The 22638-nt window shown below is 36.5% G+C and overlaps 1 protein-coding gene across 2 annotated transcripts in view; it reads right to left on the reverse strand.

The window, feature by feature from the left end:
- Window positions 1–22638, reverse strand: part of SLIT2 (slit guidance ligand 2) — a 380715-nt gene that overhangs the window by 140247 nt on the left and 217830 nt on the right. For both annotated transcript variants that reach the window (XM_060012751.2, XM_060012750.2), the window contains exon 5: window positions 2372–2443. In XM_060012751.2, coding sequence (XP_059868734.1) covers window positions 2372–2443 — 72 coding nt within the window. The remainder of the gene's footprint in view (window positions 1–2371; window positions 2444–22638) is intronic.

Raw genomic sequence — 22638 nt, forward strand, 5'->3', positions numbered from 1 at the left:
CCACTACTCACCAGTATACAGTATGAGCCAACCTCCTTGAAGATGCCTTTATATTTTCTTTCAGTAACTCTTTTCTAAAGTATTCCCTGATAACGTCAAGCAATATCAATACTTTTATCTCTTTCTTTCCTCAGTACCTGTTGCATTTAATTTGTTTATAAATCAGGGTCCTGTGTATATTCATTTAGTACTTTCTGATAGATTTTTTTCCCCATTATTGCAGCTCCATGTCTAATTGACCCATGATAGACATGGGTCTATCTGATTGATTACTAATATTGCAAATTAGTTTATGCTCTCCTTTCCTCTCTCCTTAGTATAAAATTTTCAGTGCTAAATTTTAGCAGTTGCTGAATGAACTTGCTGAATGAATACTGTACTATATTTTGTAGCATATTACTGTTTTAAGGTTTTTCACATATGGTTTTTCTCTAATAACCACAGCAAATATAAGAAATTATTATACTGATTTCATAAAAGTAAAAATTAAGGCTCCATGAAGTTTACTGATTTGTTACGTTTACAAAACAAAAAAATGGCAAGAGATTCTGAGATAGTCCTAAACTCATCTCACAGTATACATAATAACTGCCTTTAAAATGGTAGAGAGGGGGGATGATGTCGTGGGGAGAAATATTGCAAAAATCCTGCTAAATCAATATTGCTTTCTTCAAAGTACAAGGGCTAGCATTTTACTTTTCTTTTTATCTCTAAACTTTTAAAATCACATTTTTAAAGAATAAATGAAGAGGAGTTAAGGAAGAATCCCACCATGACCGGTATCTCACTCCCAAATGCATCCTTAAATATGGGAGAAGGATTACTTAATAGACTTGGATTCCCTAAATATCTTTGCTAAGATTAAAAGCCACCTGTTTTAAGGCTTTAGAAAAAATACTATTGTAAGATTGCAAGTGGCATTCTCAAAGGGTGGTCAACTTTGGCCATTACTGTCCTTTTACAGAGACATATAGGCAACTCGGGTAGGTGCTACATTGGGATCTTTATGTTGTTCTGATCAGACGTAATACACAGAGGCAGTTCTGAAGACCCTACATCTCTGAATCTATCTGAAGGCTTCCCTACGTCTTCATTAGAGATGAAAAACAAAGCAAATAAAATCTCTTTAACATGTAAACGCTCATAAAAACCTAGGGCCAGGGTTTTGGCGGCTCTACACATTTATACTAGAAGTCTATATTTTTCTGTCTTTACGTATACACTTAAAAAAAGTACAAATTAAAGTACAAATTTTAAAAAAGTACAAATTAAAAAAAAATTTACATTGAGGAGAGGATGTAGAGGCCATAAATTGTAGCTTTATAAACAGTCCTCTTTGACGAAGGAAAACATCTGTCTCACTTTTGCTACTGGGAGAAATATTGTTGGATCCCACCATGGAGAATTCGGAATATAAGTTAATTCTTAAAGTGCCTGCCCTGTTTATTACTAGCTAAGAAATACTGAATTCCTGATAGTTAATCTCAGCACACAGGGGCCTTTTCCCCCCACATTCCAAACTAATGGAAAAGCTACAGAAAATGTTTTACGTTTTAGATTCACAGTGAGTCAAAAACCATCATTTTAAAAGGCTAACAAGGGATTTTTAAATTCATTAAGATATATATCAATGATATTAGGATTGCCACTGTGATCTTAAACGTGGTATGTAAAGAGCTATCCACACTTACAAAAACCACATCTACACAAAACACCAGATTAAAGATTTATCAAGGGATAATACAGAAACATAGTTTTCTTTTTCTTTCTTTCTTTTTTTTTTTGCTTTTTAAAGAAGGCTATACATATATTCTTTCATAAAGATATAAGAGGGAGAAGATGCAAGAAAAGTATTCACACAAAGGGAAAGACAATTTTCTCATTCTCACACTGTTGGCATTTAATGAAAATGGTGATCTAAAAGCTATTTTAAAAAGCTGTAGCTCTAGGCCACAGGTATCTCTAACAAGAAAATATTATCTACTCTTTCCAGAAAAAAAATATTCTGCATTTCCAATAAACACCGATAACAAGTGAAAAAGGAGCTATTGAAATTAGCTCACAGTAAGGGGAAGAAAATACATTGTAAATACCTTATAATCAAATAATTTCTTTAGATTTCACAAGATTAATCACAAGGTTTGAAGAATGAATTTGATAACAACTTCAGTTTCAAGACATCTTCTAAACAAGAATCTCTTCAGATAGCTTGTGAAAACAATTTAAAACTCATTGTTACAAGCTCTCCTAAGGAAGCATAAAGATGTATATAGGCTTTCACCATTTTTTTCTGACACTTTATTCAATATAAATTAAACTTGGAAAATGGGTAATTTAAAAAAAAACAGTATCAATTAGGAAAAATACTTACAGATTTTTAATATCAACTGCCCCACGGAAAGCTTTCCTTGGAACTGCCTGAATTTGGTTTTCACTGAGGTCACTAAAAATAACAAAAAAAGAAAAAAGATCAAGTTATAAATGTTATTTAAGAATTATTTTAATCAATGTGTTTGAAAAGTGATAGGACACTTCCAAAAAAAAAAAGGAAAGCTAAAATAATACTAAAGGATCATAATTAAATCCATAGCATTAGATGCAATTTCTAATACAAATATTTTATATATCTAATATAAATTAAAAAGTTGGACTAAATGGTTTCTTGAAGTAATTTTTCAGATATTTAATTCCATAATAAATTATTAAATATGGTTCTCTTAAATTTAAGAGCTGATTCACTTCTGTGTAATAAAATATATTTTTTAAAACAAATAGTAAATTGTTCATAACTCAATTTCAAGGGGTTCTAAAGTTTTAGTACTTCATATTTCTCCAATATCACTAACATAACTTAAGACGTATATAGGAAAGCAGTCCCTTTTAACATCCTAGAGAAGACTGGGCAAAAACTGATAAAACCTGGGCAGTGTGATTAAGTTTTCATAGCACTTTAAGTAATCTTGAAAATGGAACACGGCAGTACTGGCCCAACAATAAAACCCACAGTTCTTGCATGAAATATTAGCAGCAGGTTGATTTAGAACCTTCTTTAAATAATTCTATTATAACCATAAACACAGACTGTCTATATTTGCATTTTAATTTAATCGAGAAATACATTTTAATCAAGGGAAAAAAAGCACTCTTTGAGTTGAAATGAGAGTTTGTAAAAATCATTCATCTCGTGAAATGGATCATTATTTTTCCTTCAGAGTTCAGATGCAATTCTATAAGCTCACATAGTATTACTAGCTTTAACAAGTAGGATATAAATACACATGCAAGAAATGTCACTGAAAAGAGGAAATTTTAAATAACACTACCACATAGCAGAAAGCTGAAATATCAAATAAAGTATTAAAGTAACAATGAAGGTACTAAAATTATCTTTAAATTCAAGATAACTGACGCACACAAAGAAAGATGAAGCTACTGACCACGGGTACATGCCTGCCAAAACGGAGTCATTTTCCAATTTTGTGGAGGCATATTGGACGAATTCACCAGCATTCTCTCCCCCAATGCTTCTTATGACCAGAGCTGGTTGCTCACACACTTGTCGCCACACAATAGAGATAACTGGCAGATACAGAGATTTACTGTGTGGTTTTGACCTCATTAGCACTAAGTTTTAAACAAGTGAGATTTGCATTTATATCTCAATATCTGCAATGTTCAAATAAAAAAAAGTTTGCTAAGCAATTTGTAGAGAAATAATGTTAGTCTAAAGAGTAAAGGTCTTTAGCAAAAAAGCAAAGAAAAACACATACATATTTTATTCCAAACAGTAAGTTTGTAATATGTGCTTATGTAGGAGTTAAGGCAGCCATTCATGTCCTAAGTGAACTGTTATCAATAGCTTCAGTATATCCCTAAGAGTAAGAAAACTTCATTTCCTTAAAAATTGCTTATTTCTCCAGCTTGTCGTTGATCTCAGACTGACTTCCCTCCTTTGTTTAATTACATCGAGTTAAGAAATGTTTAATTGCATATATTTAAAAGCTTAATGTCAGAAACAGTGCTCAAAGGAGGCTACTGAGCTAGGAGAAGGTAAAGAGAGATACTGGAGAAAGAAAATTCAGAAAGTAGTAAGAAACGAGGAGGGAAAAAACTGGATTCAAGCAAATTTAATGCTAGAGCACTCCGTGAAAACATACAGTGTTTTAATTGTTGTGCCCCTGTCAGTTCAATGTTTTCTCACCACTTATTTTTTTTTCCCACTTCTCCTAGAACAAAGACTGCTTTAGAGACTGTGTAGGTGAATAAAAATGGCAGAGATGTTGGCTTCAGACCTTGCCTGCTTCCCAGGCTCTGCAGTCTTCCCCTCCCACCAGCTGGGGCCATTTCATGCGCCACCTCGGGTACAGTTTTTCTAGGGTCATGGTCTCAAAGAGGGTGAGGGTGTGGTGGGAGGCTAGTCAGGAGGATGACTTCAGGTGGCTCATAGAGACATGGCTGAAGAGCACTGAAACACAGTCAGAACACCATTCCTTCTGAATGTGATTTTAGTCCTTTTGACTGCCTCAGGCAGAAGTCTAGGGCATTAGAAGGGTTTTATTCTGCTAACACCTACCATCTTATCTTTTATAGAAGGGTGAGGGACAGTCAGGCTCAGAGCCTCCCTACGGTCAGTGGCTTATGTGTCGCTGCCCCCCTGAGTAGACTATTCTATGGGGTCTCTGCTCTTGTGCTCCGCTTACTCTGGCAGCCAAATTCAGTTGTGGATCTCAGGTCCCTTCAGTTAAGTGGGCAATAATATTCACCCATGACAGGAGGAAGAAACTTAACAAGTTTTCAGTACCTGCTATGTGCAATGCTTAAATTTTTAGAGATAATATAATATCAAATTTATGTTTTTTAACCTACATGGCCATCTTGTGAAGTAGATATTATTATCATTATTATTACTATTTGTTATGATTAAAGAAACCAAGCTTCAACGATATCAGGTGCTAAACAATGACAGAAAGTGTTGAAGTATCAAAAGATGTAGAGGAAATCCAGATAAATATTGAGTCAGGATGTGGGGATTTCTAAAGATGACACTGAGGGCTACTTAATCCATCTCAATATGTCCTTCCTGTGGCCTAAAACGTAGGAGACTTTTTCTTAACTCATCCTAGCCTCTGACTTATGTCATTTTCATTTTTGTGTGAAATACATAGAACAAGCAAGAGTATGGAGGTAGAAAAATAGAACTTCTATGGGAGTAGCTTTTGGTCTGGTTTGCTTGGAAGGTATAACATGCAGTGCAGTAATAGGAGATGAGGTTGGAAGGAAAAGTGAAGGGTGTGAGGAGTAGACATTCTGATACCGATTGAAGAGTGAGTTCTTATTTCAGCAGACAGTGGTAGCGAGGGAAGAGTGATGTATGGGAGCTGGACAGATACTCTTCCTTAGATTAAACTGGCAGTAGAATTTAGGAGAATACCAAGGGTCAAAGACTCAAATCTGGATAACCAGATACAAGATTTTTATGATAGTTAGGGAAAAAGTAATGAGAATTATGAAGCAACGTAATAACCATCAATACATTGCTTGTTTACCCTGGCCTTGTTAATGGATGGGCTCCCACCCTTTAGAAAGAAAAGGTACAAGAGATTAAGAGTGGTATCAGGGATGCATGAAGAACCAAAACTTAGAAGTGAATTGTATGTGGATATGGATTAGGCAAAGAAGAGAGAGAAGATAGAAGTCATTTTGAACTTTGATAGAGGAACCATTAACAAAATTGGGAAATCAAAATTTACAGTGTCTATTATGAGTTTGGTTGTGGAAATTTTTCAGTCTCGTTGGAGAGATGTGATTTATATCTCACAGTTGGATGATAACAAGGTAGTACAGAATAAGTAAAGCATGAGTAGAATCTTAGAAAAGTGATCCAGGAGATCAGAGAAGTAACAGTCATTGGAGGCTTGGTTGATTCAGGCCACTTACAAAATAGAAAGGGAATTTTTTGAAATTTGATGAAAATTATTGAGCTCAATATTTCTCATCTTCCAGTGTTGGTATGGGTGAGTAGGAGAAATCCAAGGAGAGAGGAGGTATGCCAGAGGAATTAAGAGCATAGGCTGCAGACTGAGAAGTGAAGTAGGTATTATTATTATCATTATTATTACTGTTTGTTACTATTAAAGAAACCAAGCTTCAGCGATATCAGGTATCAGGTATTAACCATGTGACCTTGCAAAAATTGCTTACATTTTCTGTAAATGCTTACAGTTTCTTCATCCGTAAAATGAAACAATAACAGTGTCTATATCACAGGACTGTTAAGTGGATTCAATGAAATACTCTTTAAAGTGCTCACAAAGTGACTGGCGCACAGTAACTACTGTAGAGGCATTGGTTACATATATATTACAATTATGCTACTAGGAGAATTTGCTCTGTGCCCCTAAGTATATCTGCTCTGTTCCTTGAAGACCATTGTAGGCAATGTGATACATTACTGATGGGAGTGCATTGTTCTGTGAACTATGTGTATGAGAAAAATGAGTCAGAACTACTGAGCTAGCAGGATAGTGCTGCCAAGGGAAGAGTCTGTAATTATATCACTAGGCAATAGAGTGTAAAAATGTGCTTCCGAGTAGGAAAATGGCTTGATTGGAGTTGATTTTTAGGAAGATTGATCTGGAAATTGAAATTCGGAGCAGGCAAGGACAATGGGCAGAGAGTGGCACTGGGCAGTAGTGTGGAGAAATGGTGGGTCTCCAGTGAACTAGGTAATTCTTTTTGGAGAGCATTAAATAATAAAGTTGAGAGTTGGAGTTAGGTCCAAATATAAGGTCTTTGATGCAAGTTAAGGTGCTTGTCATCTTGGGGAGAGTTTGGAACCACTCAATTTTTCTGAGGAATGGAATAGCAAAATGCAAAAAGCGTTTGGGGAAAACAAGTGTGATAATTGGGGAGCTGGGATGGAAGACAAGGAGACTAAATTAGCTTTGTAAACTTTTGGACACAAATAAATGGAAAGATATTACATGCTTATGGACCGGAAGAACTAATAACGTTAAAATGTTCAAAGTCATCTACAGATTCAGTGCAATCCTTATCAAAATTCCAATGGCATTTTTCACAGAAATAAACAAACAACCCTAAAATTTATTTGGTCCCACAAAAGAACCTGAAGAGCCAAAGCAATCTTAAGAAAGAATAACAAAGCTGGTGGTATCACATGTCTTGATTTCAAGCTATGCTACAAAGTATAGTAATAAAAACAGCATGATATTGGCAGAAAAACAGAGAGATCAATGGAATAGAGTTGAGAGCCCAGAAATAAATCCACACATATATGGAAACTTAATTTATGACAAAGGAGTGAAGAATGTACAATGGAGAAAGGACAGTCTCTTCAGTAAATGGTTTTGGAAAAACTGGACTTCCACATGCAAAAGAGTGGAACTGAACCACTGTATAACATCATACATAGACACTCAAATTGAATTAAAGACTTTGACCTGACTTTGACCTTCAGGTCAAAGACTTTGACTTTGACCTGAACCATAAAACTCCTAGAAGAATATGTAGGCGATAAGCACCTTGACACTGGTCTTAGCAATGACTGTTTTATACCTGTTACCAAAAGCAAAGGCAACAAAAGCAAAATTAAACAAGTGGGACTATCTCAAACTAAAAGCTCCTACATAGCAAAGAAAACCATCAAAAAATGAAAAGGCAGCCTATAGAACCGAGAAAATATTTGCAAAATATTTATCTGATAAGGGATTAATATCTATAATGTGCAAAGAACTCATGCAACTAAACATCAAAATTCAAACAACCCCATTAAATGGGCAGAGGATTTGAATAGATGTTTTCCAAAGAATACATATAGATGCATGAAAAGATTCTCAACATCACTAATCATTAGAAAAATGCAAATCAAAACCACAATGAGATATCACCTCACACCTGTCAGAATGGCCATCATCAAAAAGACAACACATAACAAGTGTTGGCAAGGATGTGGAGAAAAGGGAATACTTTTGCACTGTTGATGGGAATGTAAAATGGTGCAACCACTATGGAAAACAGTATAGCAGGTCTTCAAAAGATTAAAAATGGAACTACCATAAGATCCAGCAATCCTACTCCTGAGTATATATGCAGAGAAACAAAATCACTCTCTTATAAGAATATCTACACCCCTATGCAGCATTATTTACAATAGCCAAGACATAGAAACAGCCTAAGTCTCCATCAGCAGATGAATGGATAAAGAAAATGTTATATATATATATATATATATATATATATATATATATATGCGTGTGTATATATACAAGCATATATATATATATATACACACACATACATGCACAATGGAATATTATTCAGTCATGATAAAGAAGGAAATCTTACTATTTGCCACAACATGGATAGACCCTGAGGGCACATGCTAAGTGCAGTAAGTCAAGCACAGAAAGACAAATACTGCATGATCTCTCTTACATGTGGAATCAAATAAAAGTGGAACTCATAGAAAGAGAGAACAGATTGGTGGTTGCCGGAGAAGGAAGGTGGAGGATGGGAGAAATGGGTGAAGGTGGTCAAAAAGTACAAACTTCCAGTTGTAAGATTAATATGTTCTGGGGATGTAATGTACAGCAAGGTGACCGTACTTAACAATAATGCATTGTATATTTGAAGATGCTAAGATGGTAAATCTGAATAGTTCTTATCACAAAAGAACTTCTAACTATGTGAGGTAATGAATGTTAACAAAACTTATTGCAGTGATCATTTTGTAGTATAGCAAATATAATGTTATATGTCAATCAACCTGGAAAAATACAAACAAAAAAGTTACTGCAAATGCTCAGGCATAATTTGGAATTTTCCATATGAATTAAAATATTGAACATCTTAAATCTGAAAGCCTGGTTTATTCATTTTCTGAAATGACAAGGAAGTGAGAAGAGCTGGAAAGACTGTCCCATTCTGAAGCTAATCTTGATATGAAGGATATGAACGAGGGTGAATATAAGTGGTTTCAAACAGGAAAGGTTCTACGTTCTTGGTATTTGCACAACTGGAAAGATATAGGCCTCCCAGAGCTAGGCCTGAGAAGTGACCCTAGTGGTCATCACCCTGGAGTTTCCCATTTTAGATCCTTCTCCTTCTACTACATACAAGCCATTCACAAAACCACTTCAGCAGTGTCTTCAACCAAGCCTCTTCCTCCCATTCTCTATTGCCATGGTCCCTGTTAGAATATCATCACCATTTCACACACGACTGAGATTCCAAACCAATATAGTTGCCTCAACTTATGATCCCTTCCAAGGCATCCGCCACATTGGCACCACAGTTATATTTCCAAAATTGACATCATGTCAAATAACCGCCTCCTGAATTCTTCTCCATCTCAGTTAAGAGGACACCATTCTTACACTTGTTCAGACCAAAAACTCTGGAGTCCTCATTGACATCTCATATTCTTCCACACCCAACATCCAACCCACCAGCAAATTCCCCTGATTCTTCAAAATATATTCAGAATTTGATTTACCTACACCTCTGCTCCCCTGACAAAGCCACCATCCCCCCTTCTGTGGATTGTCTTAATAACTTCCCAACTCTCTCTCTGCTCCTCCCTTTGCCTTCCTATAATCATATCTTGCCACAACTCCGATCAAAATTCTTCATTGGACTTATAAATTCTACCAAATGTAAAACAGACAGCTAGTGGGAAGCATCCGCATAGCACAGGGAGATCAGCTCGGTGATTTGTGATGACCTAGAGGGGTGGGATAGGGAGGGTGGGAGGGAGACACAAGAGGGAGGAGATATGGGGATATATATATATATATATATATATAGCTGATTCACTCTGTTATACAGCAGAAACTAACACACCACTGTAAAGCAATTATACTCCAATAAAGATGTTAAAAAAAAATTCTTCGCTGATGTCCCATATCATAAGGAGGGAAAAACTCAAAGCATTACAAGGTCTACAAGTCCCCCAAATCAACTGATTGACACCTTTGACCTCATCTCTTTCTCCTCCCCACCTCGCACACTCTTCTCCAGTCACACTGGTTTTCTTGGCATTTCTTGAAACCTTCAGATTGTGTCTCACTTGTGGGCCTTCTTTGATACTTTCTGTGCTTCTATTTCCACCTCAGATACTTTCTGTGCCTTCTATTTCATTCATTAATTATATTCTCTTAATTCACCTTTTATAAAATTATTCTTCCAAATCTTCAGATTATCCACATTTTATTTTGTCTTAAGCACCTAGTTCCTATCGCCATGAAATGCAGGGTTAAATATTGTTCAAGACACAGAGCAAATAGTACCTCCTTCAGCATAGTTCTTCTCCAATCCCCCAGCTGAGCCACGTGCTAAGATCTCTGTAACCTATTAGTAGCTATGTTATGCTGTGCAAGTCACCTACCCTCTTTCTCCATTTGTTCATCTGTAAAACAGCTAAGATAAATGGCTCTTAGGGCCATTTTGCCTGGTCCAAACAACAATATTATTCGTAATGTAAATTAATATTCAAATAACTAAATATCAATAAAATTATTACATAATTACAAATTAATTATAAAACGTTCTTATTGCTTATTGGGAAGTCAGTTGTTCCCATTTTCTGTGCTCTTAAGGTGACCTGCACACATATTTACTGTAACACTCCAAAATTTTTAGTTGAGTTCTTTTCTTAGATAACTGTCTCTCCTGTTAGACAATATGATAAATGAAGTTAGAGATTTTAGTTTATTTTGTTTGTTTAGAATTCCTGGAATATGAAAGGCCTTTAATAAGCAAAGTTTTATGGAAAGGAGGTAGGGAAAGAAAAATAAATTCTGAAGAAAAATCTTACAAAACATGGGAACACGCTGGATGAGTGTGAATAAGGAAGAGAGGTGATAAATATAAGCTTGTGGTTGAAGCCCTGATAAGCAGCAAAATCTAGTATGATAGACACAACGAGGCAACACAGGAGAGGTAAGTGTCACTGTTTCACAAAACCTTGGAGATATTAAACTAGAGCTCAATAAAGAGATTAGAGGGAGAAATACAGACTAATGAGTCTTTGTACCATAGTGAGAATCGAGCTATGCACGGTACATATAAATCTCCTTTCAGATGATATGCATTGATGAATTTCACATTTGCAGGTTAGTGTCCCCAAGAACCAAGATTTAGTGCACTCAAGATTTCAATCTCTGAAGGTGGGAAAGTCAGCTGTGTTCTTTTCTCTCTCTCACTTCTATTCTCTCATTCATGCATTCAAAAGCATTTATTAACAGCATAAAATCTGATGCAATCATTGCTTTGTGATAATTCTGTTTCTTTTATGATACATTTTTAACCAACAACTTGACCGCCGATTCTTCATAAATAGGGCTGTCTCTTCTACACATATCCTTTCTCTTCTACATCTTAAATATAATCTTATGTAGAGTAGTTTTCTTTTTAAATCATTCTTTGTCAGATGTATGAATGGTCTCTTTTTTAGGGATTGTCAGTGCTGTTCGTCCACTGAAAACTGTTTTGTCACTCAGGACCTCAGCAACTTCTCATACTCAGCAACCAAAGCTTTATTGAACATAGTAGTAATAATACACATCTATTTTTCTTCTAATCTCTAATATGCGTTGATAACAGTGCTTTCTTGCACTTAATAAAAAGTTTTAATCGAAGTTTTAACACAACTTACGACACTTGTAAGACCACATAGATACTTAAATGTAAAAATGTGTTCATTTTAGAATTTATGAAATAAGACAATACTCAAAACTACCTTGTATTGGGCAATTAACTGTCAGGCAATACACTTGGATTTATTTAATTGTTTCTATAACCATATCAGAATGTACTCTTCTACTCCCATTTGGAGGCAAGGAACTGGCATTTACAGAGGTTTCATAATTTAGCTGCAGTCATACAGCTAGTAAGCAGTGGGGCAGGGATTTGAACTTGGCTCTGTTGTTCTCCAAACCTCATATGCTTGACCACTGCTGCCCTGCCTCACACAGGAGGTGGCTTCTGTAGAGGTCTGGCTCTCTGGTATTGTAGTTCGATGACCCAGGAGCTGTGGTTTTAAAGTGCGGTTCTAGGATCAGCCATAAGAGTCCTCTGGGGCGGCCATTTAAAAAACAGACCTCTGGGGCTTCCCTGGTGGCGCAGTGGTTGAGAGTCCGCCTGCCGATGCAGGGGACATGGGTCGTGCCCCGGTCCGGGAGGATCCCGCATGCCGCAGAGCGGCTGGGCCCGTGAGCCATGGCCGCTGAGCCTGTGCTCTGCAACGGGAGGGGTCGCAGCGGTGAGAGGCCCGCGTACCGCAAAAACAGACCTCTGAGTTCCATCAGAGATGCCAGGCAGAATCTCTCGGGGAGGTCCAGGATACCTGTGTTTTTAACAAGTCTGCTAGGGAACTGTTATCCCCATTGTCTTTGAACCCCACATTAGTAGCCCATTGGTACATCTCCAATAAATGGTATCTTCTAGCTTTTGTTCGGTTTATAAGCCTGGCATTCATTTACATGCATCCAGTTGGAAGTTGTGAATGCCAATAGGAAATAAAAAATGGGTAGCACCAAAAAATATATACAGTTCTCTGACCAAAGAAAAAGGCTGGATAAGAGGCCAATTTTTTGCATTGTGGTGAAATATACAGAGCATAACATTTACCACTTTATGTTTATAGTTCATTGGCACTAAGTACATTCACACATGTTGTGTAACCATCACCACCATCTATCTCCAGAATGTTTTGAGAGGCCATTTTAAAGACTTTTTTGCATAATGTAAAATCTTACAACCAGGACACTAATCTTGAAATAATAAATGATTTACAGTGTAGATAATGTTTATCCTTTCTCTTTCTTCTCTTCAAAATAGTATCAGAACATCACCTCACATTAACACTGATCTTTCCAAGTAATATTTTAGTCACCATTTGGTTACCTATAAGCACTTCAATTAAGTGCATTCAAGGAAGACATACCTAATTGGGTAGAGCCGTCAGGTAACGAGAGATTCTAAAAATAGTGCATGACAACAAATTTTAAAAATAACCTTGTGTACATTTTATAAGGGCCACTGAGCTAATAACCCATGTTTTATGATAACCCATGTGAGGTTATTTTTTTGACACATCCAAACACAGAGATACTCACAACAGTCGGAAAACACCCGCAGATGCCTGCAGTGGTATCCTGGAGGGTTGTGTACTGAGACAGGACAGGAATCAGGTTTTGGATAGCAACACTTGGTTCCACTCCATAAAAATATGTGACCGTGTGACCTTTGTCAAGTTACTAATATTCATTGAATCATGCTCTATTTTCTTTAATTCTAGGAAAAATATCAAGCATTGCTATGTCAGAGTTACTGCAAATATTGAACGATCTGATGCATTCTATGCAAACATGTGAAGTGCCTTGCCCAGTCTTAACACACAAAGGCACTCACACATGTTACCTTCCTGCACTTCAATTAGTCCAGTTCAGTTCACTTCAAGAGTTATATACTGAGGAAGTGTGTGCTGAATACACTGCTAGTTCTTAGAAATCAAATAGATAAGTAACATGGGTCTGCTCTCAAGAAGCTCAGTTTCCGAAAGAGAAAGCAAGCAGGTAAGGTGATCATTATACTGTTGAACTGATAAAAATACCAGTTTCCTGAAGGACGAAATACTTACTTTTGCTGTTGATTGGAAATACTTCATTTTGTCATTTTAATCATTGATTGGAGTGTTGGGGATGGTAGATAATAGTAAACAATCAAACAAAACAACAAAATAAAAAGAAAACTTTGCTATGGAGTTTCTTTTCTAATTTTTTATTGTGATATAATTGACATATAACATTATATTAGATGTAGGTATATGACAGTGATTCAATATGTGTGTATATTGTGAAATGATGGAGTTTCTTAAGTTTACATATGGACTCATGGAATATACAGTTAACCCTTGAACAACATGGGTATGAACGGCACAGGTCCACTTACATTCAGATTTTTTTCAGTAAACAGTCAGCCCTCTATATCCATGGATGTGGAACCTGTGGATACAGAGGGCTGACTGTAACACACTCACAATGTAATATGCATGCATGTATTCCTGTCAAACCTTTGTATATCCATTTCCCTCTGCCTGGAATATTCACAAGTAGTCCTTCACTTGGTTAATCCTCCCACTCAACCTTTGGAGCAGAGTTTAAATAGTCTCTCTTCTAAAAATTGTCTCAGAAATATCCTAATACTGGAGTAGGCTCTCTTCTTCATGCTCCTGTAACATGTCATACTTAACTGATATACTGGATTATAATTGCTAGTTTACTTGTTGACACATCCCACGAGAGCCAAAAGTTCCCGAGAACAGGTACTGAATAATTCATCATTGTGTCCCCAATGCCGAATACAGTGCTTGGCTGTGGTCAATAAAGTGTAAATAAAAATGTCCAGAACTGATTAGCAAATTAGTAGTGTACTTATTGACATTTAGGTTCTCAAGCAGATTACTGATTTAATAGGTACTCGACGTCTTTCTTAGGATATATTACATGAAAATGTCATCATCTACTCTGGTATATTAAGATCATGATATACTTATTATTTTCTTCCCAAAGATATGGTAAAAAATATTCTTTTTGTGATCCAAATATTTTTACTGAGATCAGTAAGATAAAGGTAACAGCAAAGTTAGAATGATGGTGTTAGTACAAATGTCACATATTTCAAGTGGAAAACCGTCATTGAAAACCATTATTCAGCCTAAACAACAGTATCAGTTTCAGCTGATGGAAATAAAAACTCTACTTTTCTCAATATTAGGCTCAGGGATATATGTGACTTTCATAATTTAGTCAATAAAACATGGATGCCAACCAAGAAATAACAGTTTCCTGAATATAACTCCATGTATTTGTGTCAGGAATTGCACTATTCATGTATCGAGACATATCAAAGATGTGATGCTATTTTTTCATCAAAAAATTGTAATATAGCCAGGAAGACCAGGCATATATATATGAATAAAGAGCAAACACACACTCATGGTAACATGCATGAGAAAATTAAATAGTGAGAGATAACAGAATGATGTGACATATAAATCAAGAGATGCTTTTGCAAGGGGAAGGCATTTGTGTCTTAGGAAAAGCAATGGGGATAGTTTGTTAAGAAGAAATGGGAAGTTGTTTCTAAAGAGACCAGTATGGGAAGACCAGAGACATACAGGTATATTAAGGCTGACATATTTGGGGAGTGAATGGTAAGACAGAATTTTGTTGCATTTAACAATTAATTAGAAGGAAAGAGAGTTTGTATTGGGATTCCAGAACATTCAAATAAGATGACTATGGAGTTTTCAGTTAATCTTATTAGCAGTAAGAAACAAGATGAGTAAGTAATAAAATAAGACAAAACAAAAGTTTCAGAAATCTTCATGCAAGAATGACTAGAGAACAACACTTCACTACTTCAGAACAGAAAGTTTTGTTGTTTTCTCTTCCTCAATTGTTCTTAAAGGTACACTTGTCAATGAAGAGCCTTCATCAATATGTATACTCAATTCTGACTTTATAAAAACTCCTGGTCTATAAAGATAGTCAACCATCAGGCTTTCCTTCCAGAATTTACAGATTTCAACTAAAAAGTGATTCTTGATAATTATGAAAACATTTTCAGTGGAAGACAAGCTTCAGTTGAAAAAAACTCTAAATCAATTATTAATAAATAAAATTGGCAAACATCAAATCTCAACAAATTATGACCCTCACCAACAGAAAACTTTTGCAAATAGACTTTACTGAGATAAAATTTACATACCTACAAGTCTATTAGTTTATATTACACAATTTAATGATTTTTAGATTATTTAGAGTTGTGTAACAATCATAACAATCTAAATTTAAAACATTTTCATTACTCCTGAAAGAAACTTTGGACGTATGAACAGTCACTTCCCTTTCCCTCCCCCATGTTGTAGTGTGTATCCACAGTTCATTTTTATTGTCAAATAATATTCCATTGTATGGATATAGCACACTTGTTTATCTACTCTTCAGTTGATACATGCAATAGGCTTTGTAAGGCAATTTAAAAATCAATAACTGGGCTTCCCTGGTGGCGCAGTGGTTGAGAGTCTGCCTGCCGATGCAGGGGACACGGGTTCGTGCCCCGGTCCGGGAGGATCCCACATGCCGCGGAGCGGCTGGGCCTGTGAGCCATGGCCGCTGAGCCTGCGCTTCTGGAGCCTGTGCTCTGCAATGGGAGAGGCCACAACAGTGAGAGGCCTGCGTATGGCAAAAAATTAAAAAAAAAAAATCAATAACTACTTGTGCTGGGGACAAGTCTATTTAATATGCTTTTTGAATCCTTTGTGATAGTTTTGTACTGGTTTAATATTCTCTTTAATATAACAGAAGCCCAATTATTGAGCCATGGCCATCAAGGAGTGGTCACTACTTTAGACCAGCTTGAACCCATTTTACATACCATCCTCTCTTAGAAGGTTTGTTTGTTTCTGTTCAACTCTGTACACTGAGCTATAGTCTTCTTCCCCTAATTTTACCTCCATATACCCACAACAGCTCTACAATATATGATATATTCTTTTGATCACGCTCACAGAATTTGTATAGGCTATAAAAACAGCTCTTGATGTGTTTCGTTTTGAATTTGGGATAAAACTGTATTCAAAAATGGGAATAGATGTATTTTCCTATCCCTGCTTTTTATCTACATATGCATATCCATACTGATATTGATCTGAATATTAAATTATATATATACATGTTTTGTCTAAATCTACGTACATGTGTGTACAGACAAAGACAGAGACACAAGAAAGAGAAAGAGAAATACTGGAGAAAAAAGAAAGATACAGAGAGATAAAAACTCACTGTGAAAATATGGGTATATGGAGAGATATATATTAGTTATGTAGATATCTTATTAATATATCTCACTATCTGTAATTTAGGTAGAAAAAATGTAAAACATTATGACATAAGGAAGTTTTTCTGTCCAGAGTTAAACAGATCTCAATCATTTTCAATTTTTTTGACAGTTTAAAAAAATTTTTTTTTTCATTTATTTTTGGCTGCATTGGTTCTTCATTGCTGCCTGCAGGCTTTCTCTAGTTGCAGCAAGCAGGGGCTACTCTTCGTTGTGGTGCGCGGGCTTCTCATTGCGGTGCCTTCTCTTGCTGTGGAGCATGGGCTCTAGGCACGCGGGCTTCAGTAGTTGTTGTACACAGGCTCAGTAGTTGTGGCTCACGGGCTCTAGAGCGCAGCCTCAGTAGTTGTGGTGCACGGGCTTAGCTGCTCCATGACATGTGGGATCTTCCCAGACCAGGGCTCAAACCCATGTCCCCTGCATTGGCAGGCGGATTCTTAACCTCTGCACCACCAGGGATGTCCCTCATTTTCGATTTAAAACAATCCTATATTATAACTCCTGATGATAATTTTAGAAACCTCACTTGAAGCATTCTCTGGAATATTCTCCAGAAAATTTATTTTCAATAGGAGGTAGAATGAAAACAACTGGCAAATAACATTTATCCTAAGCACTCTTTATAGATCCTCATTTAATCCTTCTGTTCCTAAAAAATAAAAGCAACTTACAAGAATATGTTCTTTTTAATCAGCATATCTCTCTTACATGTTCTAAAGATTTTTAAAAGGTAGAATGTAATCTAATTGTGCTGAAATACTGCATCAGCTTTTAACAAAAGAGCCAATACTGCAATGCTGCTATTTTATTGCTCACGACGTATGGTTTCCAGTTGGGTATCCCATTAACCTCAGAGTGCAATGATATCATTTTAATTATATAAATTGAAACAGCAGTGTATAATACTTATATCATGTGAAAATGGATCCGCTTTATGTGAAAGTGTCTAAACTATCTTTCACTATGAAGCCATAAATTTGCTTTAGATGGCAAACTTGCTGGTAAATTTAATTACTGGTAATTTTATTTTCCTCCACAGTTTAACCTCTCTTAGAGTCTGACCGGGAATATCATAAATTTGTACTTCCATGGACTACTTTGGAAACTACTGAGTAATGATAACTTAGTATTTGCTCAGATTTTAACTTAGAAAAGCAAATAAATATAAATGTAGGTAGAAAATAAGTATGCCAACCTGTAAAAGTCATCGCATCCTAAATTCCTAATTTGTTAAAAAGTACGGGTTATTTAGTGAAACTTTAAAGTTATAATATATAATCAAATAATACATTGCACAGAAGATGACTATTTTTATGCATCTGAAGATCTAAATAGCTGTGAGTGGATAAGAAAAAAAATGAGTTTCACGTAAGAGAGAAATGTTTGCATTAGTTGAAAAGAAAGACTATATGTAGTAAAGTCTCATATTACATACTCATAGAATTATCTGGTATCATTAGAGTATTTCAGGGGTCACATCCCAAGGAACTCTTGCAAGTTTGGGGAGAGGATGGGGGTGCAAGAGAAGTGTTCCCCGTCAATGTTTCTCTCCTTCCTCAGAATTCCCCACAGGGTAGCTATCCTAATGGGAGAAGAAAGGAAGCTTGGTTGCAATGGGCCAAAGTTAGTACATTTCAATCTTAATTAAACGTGACACACACCAGGTGAGAACAATCCTGTCTTCCTGTGAACAGAGAGAAGAGTACAGCACGTGTTCAAGAGCCCCATCACTCAAACCAGAGGGTCTGGACCCACATCTGGGCTCTGCCACTTACTGGCTTTGTTACATGGGCAAGCTATTCCACCTCTCTAAACCTTCACCCCCTCATCTGTAAAATGGGGAAAATAAAACCACCTACTTCATAAGGTTATTGTTTGGAAGAGCTGGGATAAAGCTTGTGCAATGCTTAGTGGGGTGCTCAGCACAGAGCAAGCACCGGATAATGGTAGATTTGCCACAGCTGCATACAAGTTTCTGTCTGTTCCCTCCCCTTCAGGGTGAACTTGAGGGCTTGGTCTCCACCTTAATCATCTGAAAGTTTCATCCTGGATGTGCCGGATATGCCCTTCATTAGCTCTATGACCTTGTGCCAGTTTTTTTTTTTTAACTTCTCCAAGCTTTCATTTCCTAATCTTTACATTAAGACTAACATTTAGAACACATTTCATAGGGTTGTTGGGAAGATTATATGAAATATTTAACACAGGACCTCACAAGTATTAACAATATTCAGTAAATGTTATATATGATCATTTTAACGTGGAAATATATACCAATAAACAGGATTTGGGAAGACGTCCTATAATTCAGGTAGAATTTTAGCTTACCAATTTTATCTATAAAAGTACAATTTAGCAGAAGACAGAAAAGCCTTTTTCACAGTTAAACATAGTATTGTATCTGTGAATTATATTGCTGTCATTATCAATAAATACTTAAAACAATCCCAGTAAGCTCTTAGCTATTCTAAGATACATTTTAAATTCAGGGAATTTAAATTTATCATATACAGTTGCTGGATTACAAGGAAGGATAAGAGTATACGGGTATGTTGTAATGTTCTGAACGTAACAAAGCCATTTTATAATTTTTAAAAGGCAATCTTAAACTAATGTTTCCGCTCCATGCACAATCCACTCTTGATTACGCAGCTAGCAGACATTTTAAGGAGATCCAAAGCCCACATTTTCTGATACCATGATTTCTGAACTATATCTAAAAAAGAACTAACTACAGATATAAAATCTGAAAAGCAACTTCTGGTTCTGAATTTAGTGGGCTACCCCGGGTGGGGCCTCCTAGGTGGAGGAAGTGGGGGTGAGCATCTCCATCACCAGGTATCTGGTCACCTGCTCTGCCAGGAGAAAGGCCTTGATTCAGGAGCAGCAGGCAGGTGCTTCTCACTGTAAGCCGTCTGCTTTCCCAAGCGAACCATGTTGATGGGGCAGAAAGGAAACTGCCATAGTCCAGAGAATTAAACAAGATTTGGAAAATCAAAGAAACAACTCAGAGCTGTGTTGAAGTAAGAAAGAGGGAGAAAAGAAAGGGGCAGAGAGAGAGAAGGGGTGACGGGGGGGGTGCAAAATAAGAGAGGATGAGATTAAGAGGAAAAAACGATGAATGGTGTTAAGGCGAAACAAATAGCAAGACAACAGCAACTAGTGCAAAAGAAAAATCAGGGTTGAATAGTTTAAACTGCACAGTTCATTCCTTTTATACGCTTCGTAGAAATGCATTTCTACTCAGCCATCATTCTATTGTTTTAAACATATCCGCATTTAATATCCACAAACCTAAGAAGCGGGTATTCATATCACCCACACATAGACGAGGAAACAGAGCCTGAGAAATTACAGGAACTTACCCTCAGCATTTAAGAGGTATTGGGGGAATTTAGAAGTGAATAGAAAGTTCCTGCCCTCAGGAAGCTAAACCTAAAATGACCCAGGATGGATTTGTTCTGGGTTTGGAAATATGTCAGGAGAAAGTACAAAGGCATCCTCCACATATATCCACTTTGTAACGTTGTTTCTTTATCTTGTGGTGCAGGGTTTTGCAGTTAGAACAACTCAACAATTCTACTTTGACCATGTCAGATTATACCTTTACAAGGAGATAAATTAGATAAAATTTACTTTAAAATGTCTAATGCAACTCAAATATTTTGTTTTGTCGTTGCCAGCTGTCAATGGGTATTGTAACCCATGGTACTTTACTGACTCTCTTTTAATAACAAGTGTCACAGCATTTCACAGACTAAGTTGACAGAGAACTTACTCTATAGCACTACTGATCGTTCCATTTGCTTAAAACACTATTTAAATGCCAGAATCAATCCAGCCACAATTGTGCTGTATAAGTCAATCTAGCGGCCACAGAATCAATTCTGCCCAACAACTGTTCCAAAAGGGCACTTAAATCAATTTGCCACAAAAGTACTGCATAAAATGGTATATGCACAAACTCTACTTAGTTATTATACATAGAAAATTAGCTGCAGCAGATTCAGGGCTCACATTTAAGTGCAGTTCTTAGCCTCAGTATATCTGTGTGAGGAATATTCACTGATAAAATAATTCCAACACACATATCATTTGTGTGTGTATTAGTAGGAAATTAACCTACCAAGTAGGAGTAGTTTTCTATTTACAAGATCTTAGAAATTTTATACGTCTTAATAAAATTTGATATATCCTTTTCTAATTGTAGTATTTCTTTCTTTTTGCTGTTTAGGGAACAAAGGGACCATTTACAAAGGAAGCATTGTCTGCACTACCTAAGATTTTTTTTTTTTACATCTTTATTGGAATATAATTGCTTTACAATGGTGTGTTAGTTTCTGCTTTATAACAAAGTTAATCAGTTATACATATACCTCCATATCTCTTCCCTCTTGCGTCTCCCTCACTCTCACCCCTCTAGGTGGTCACAAAGCACTGAGCTGATCTCCCTGTGCTATGTGGCTGCTTCCCACTAGCTACCTATTTTACATTTGGTAGTGTATATATGTCCATGCCACTCTCTCACTTTGTCCCAGCCTACTCTTCCCCCTCCCTGTGTCCTCAAGTCCATTCTCTAGTAGGTCTGCGTCTTTATTCCCATCCTGCCCCTGGGTTCTTCATGACCATTATTTTGTTTTGTTTTTTAGATTCCATATATATGTGTTAGCATACGGTATTTGTTTTTCTCTTTCTGACTTACTTCACTCTGTATAACGGACTCTAGGTCCATTCACCTCACTACAAATAACTCAGTTTCGTTTCTTTTTATGGCTGAGTAATACTCCATTGTATATATGTGCCACATCTTCTTTATCCATTCATCTGTTGATGGATACTTAGGTTGCTTCCACGTCCTGGCTATTGTAAATAGAGCTGCAATGAACATTATGGTACATGACTCTTTTTGAATTATGGTTTTCTCAGGGTATATGCCCAATAGTGGGATTGCTGGGTCGTATGACAGTTCTATTTTTAGTTTTTTAAGGAACCTCCATACTGTTCTCCATAGTAGCTGTATCAATTTACGTTCCTACCAATAGTGCAAGAGGGTTCCCTTTTGTCCACACCCTCTCCAGCATTTATGTTTGTAGACTTTTTGATGATGGCCATTCTGACTGGTGTGAGATGATATCTCATTGTAGTTTTGATTTGCATAAGATTTTTTTAATGGATTAATTCCAAAGAAATCATAATCTTAACATTGAGGGAGAAATGTGAGGTTTGTTTTATCCCACACAGAAAAAGTCATATCAGAAAGTGGGACTGAGTGACAGCTCCTGACAGCACATTGAACTTCAGGACTGTAAGGGAGGTGCAGGGCCTCCAGGACTGGTAAGTGAGCAGAAAACCTGGGAATGTGACCTATGGCGCACCAGTGACCTACGTCCAGGCTAAGGCTGCTAGGTGACTTAGAATTGAAGAAAAAAAACTTCTGTGGAGGTTTAAAAAATATGTGTATTTGTAAACACACCCACAAACTTGCATTCTTTTAATACTCTTTTCTTGGAAGTATAGTTGATTTACACTATATTAGTTTCAGGTGTACAGCATAATGATTCATTATTACTACAGATTATACTCCATTTAAAGTTATTACAAGATAATGGCTATAATTCCCTGTGCTATACAATATATCCTCCTTGCTAATCTATTTTATATATAGTAGTTTGCATCTCTTAATCCCACACTCCTAATTTTTTCCTCTCCCCTTCG

This window comes from Delphinus delphis, chromosome 5, assembly GCF_949987515.2.
Source record: "Delphinus delphis chromosome 5, mDelDel1.2, whole genome shotgun sequence".
NCBI classification, from domain to species: Eukaryota; Metazoa; Chordata; class Mammalia; order Artiodactyla; family Delphinidae; genus Delphinus; species Delphinus delphis.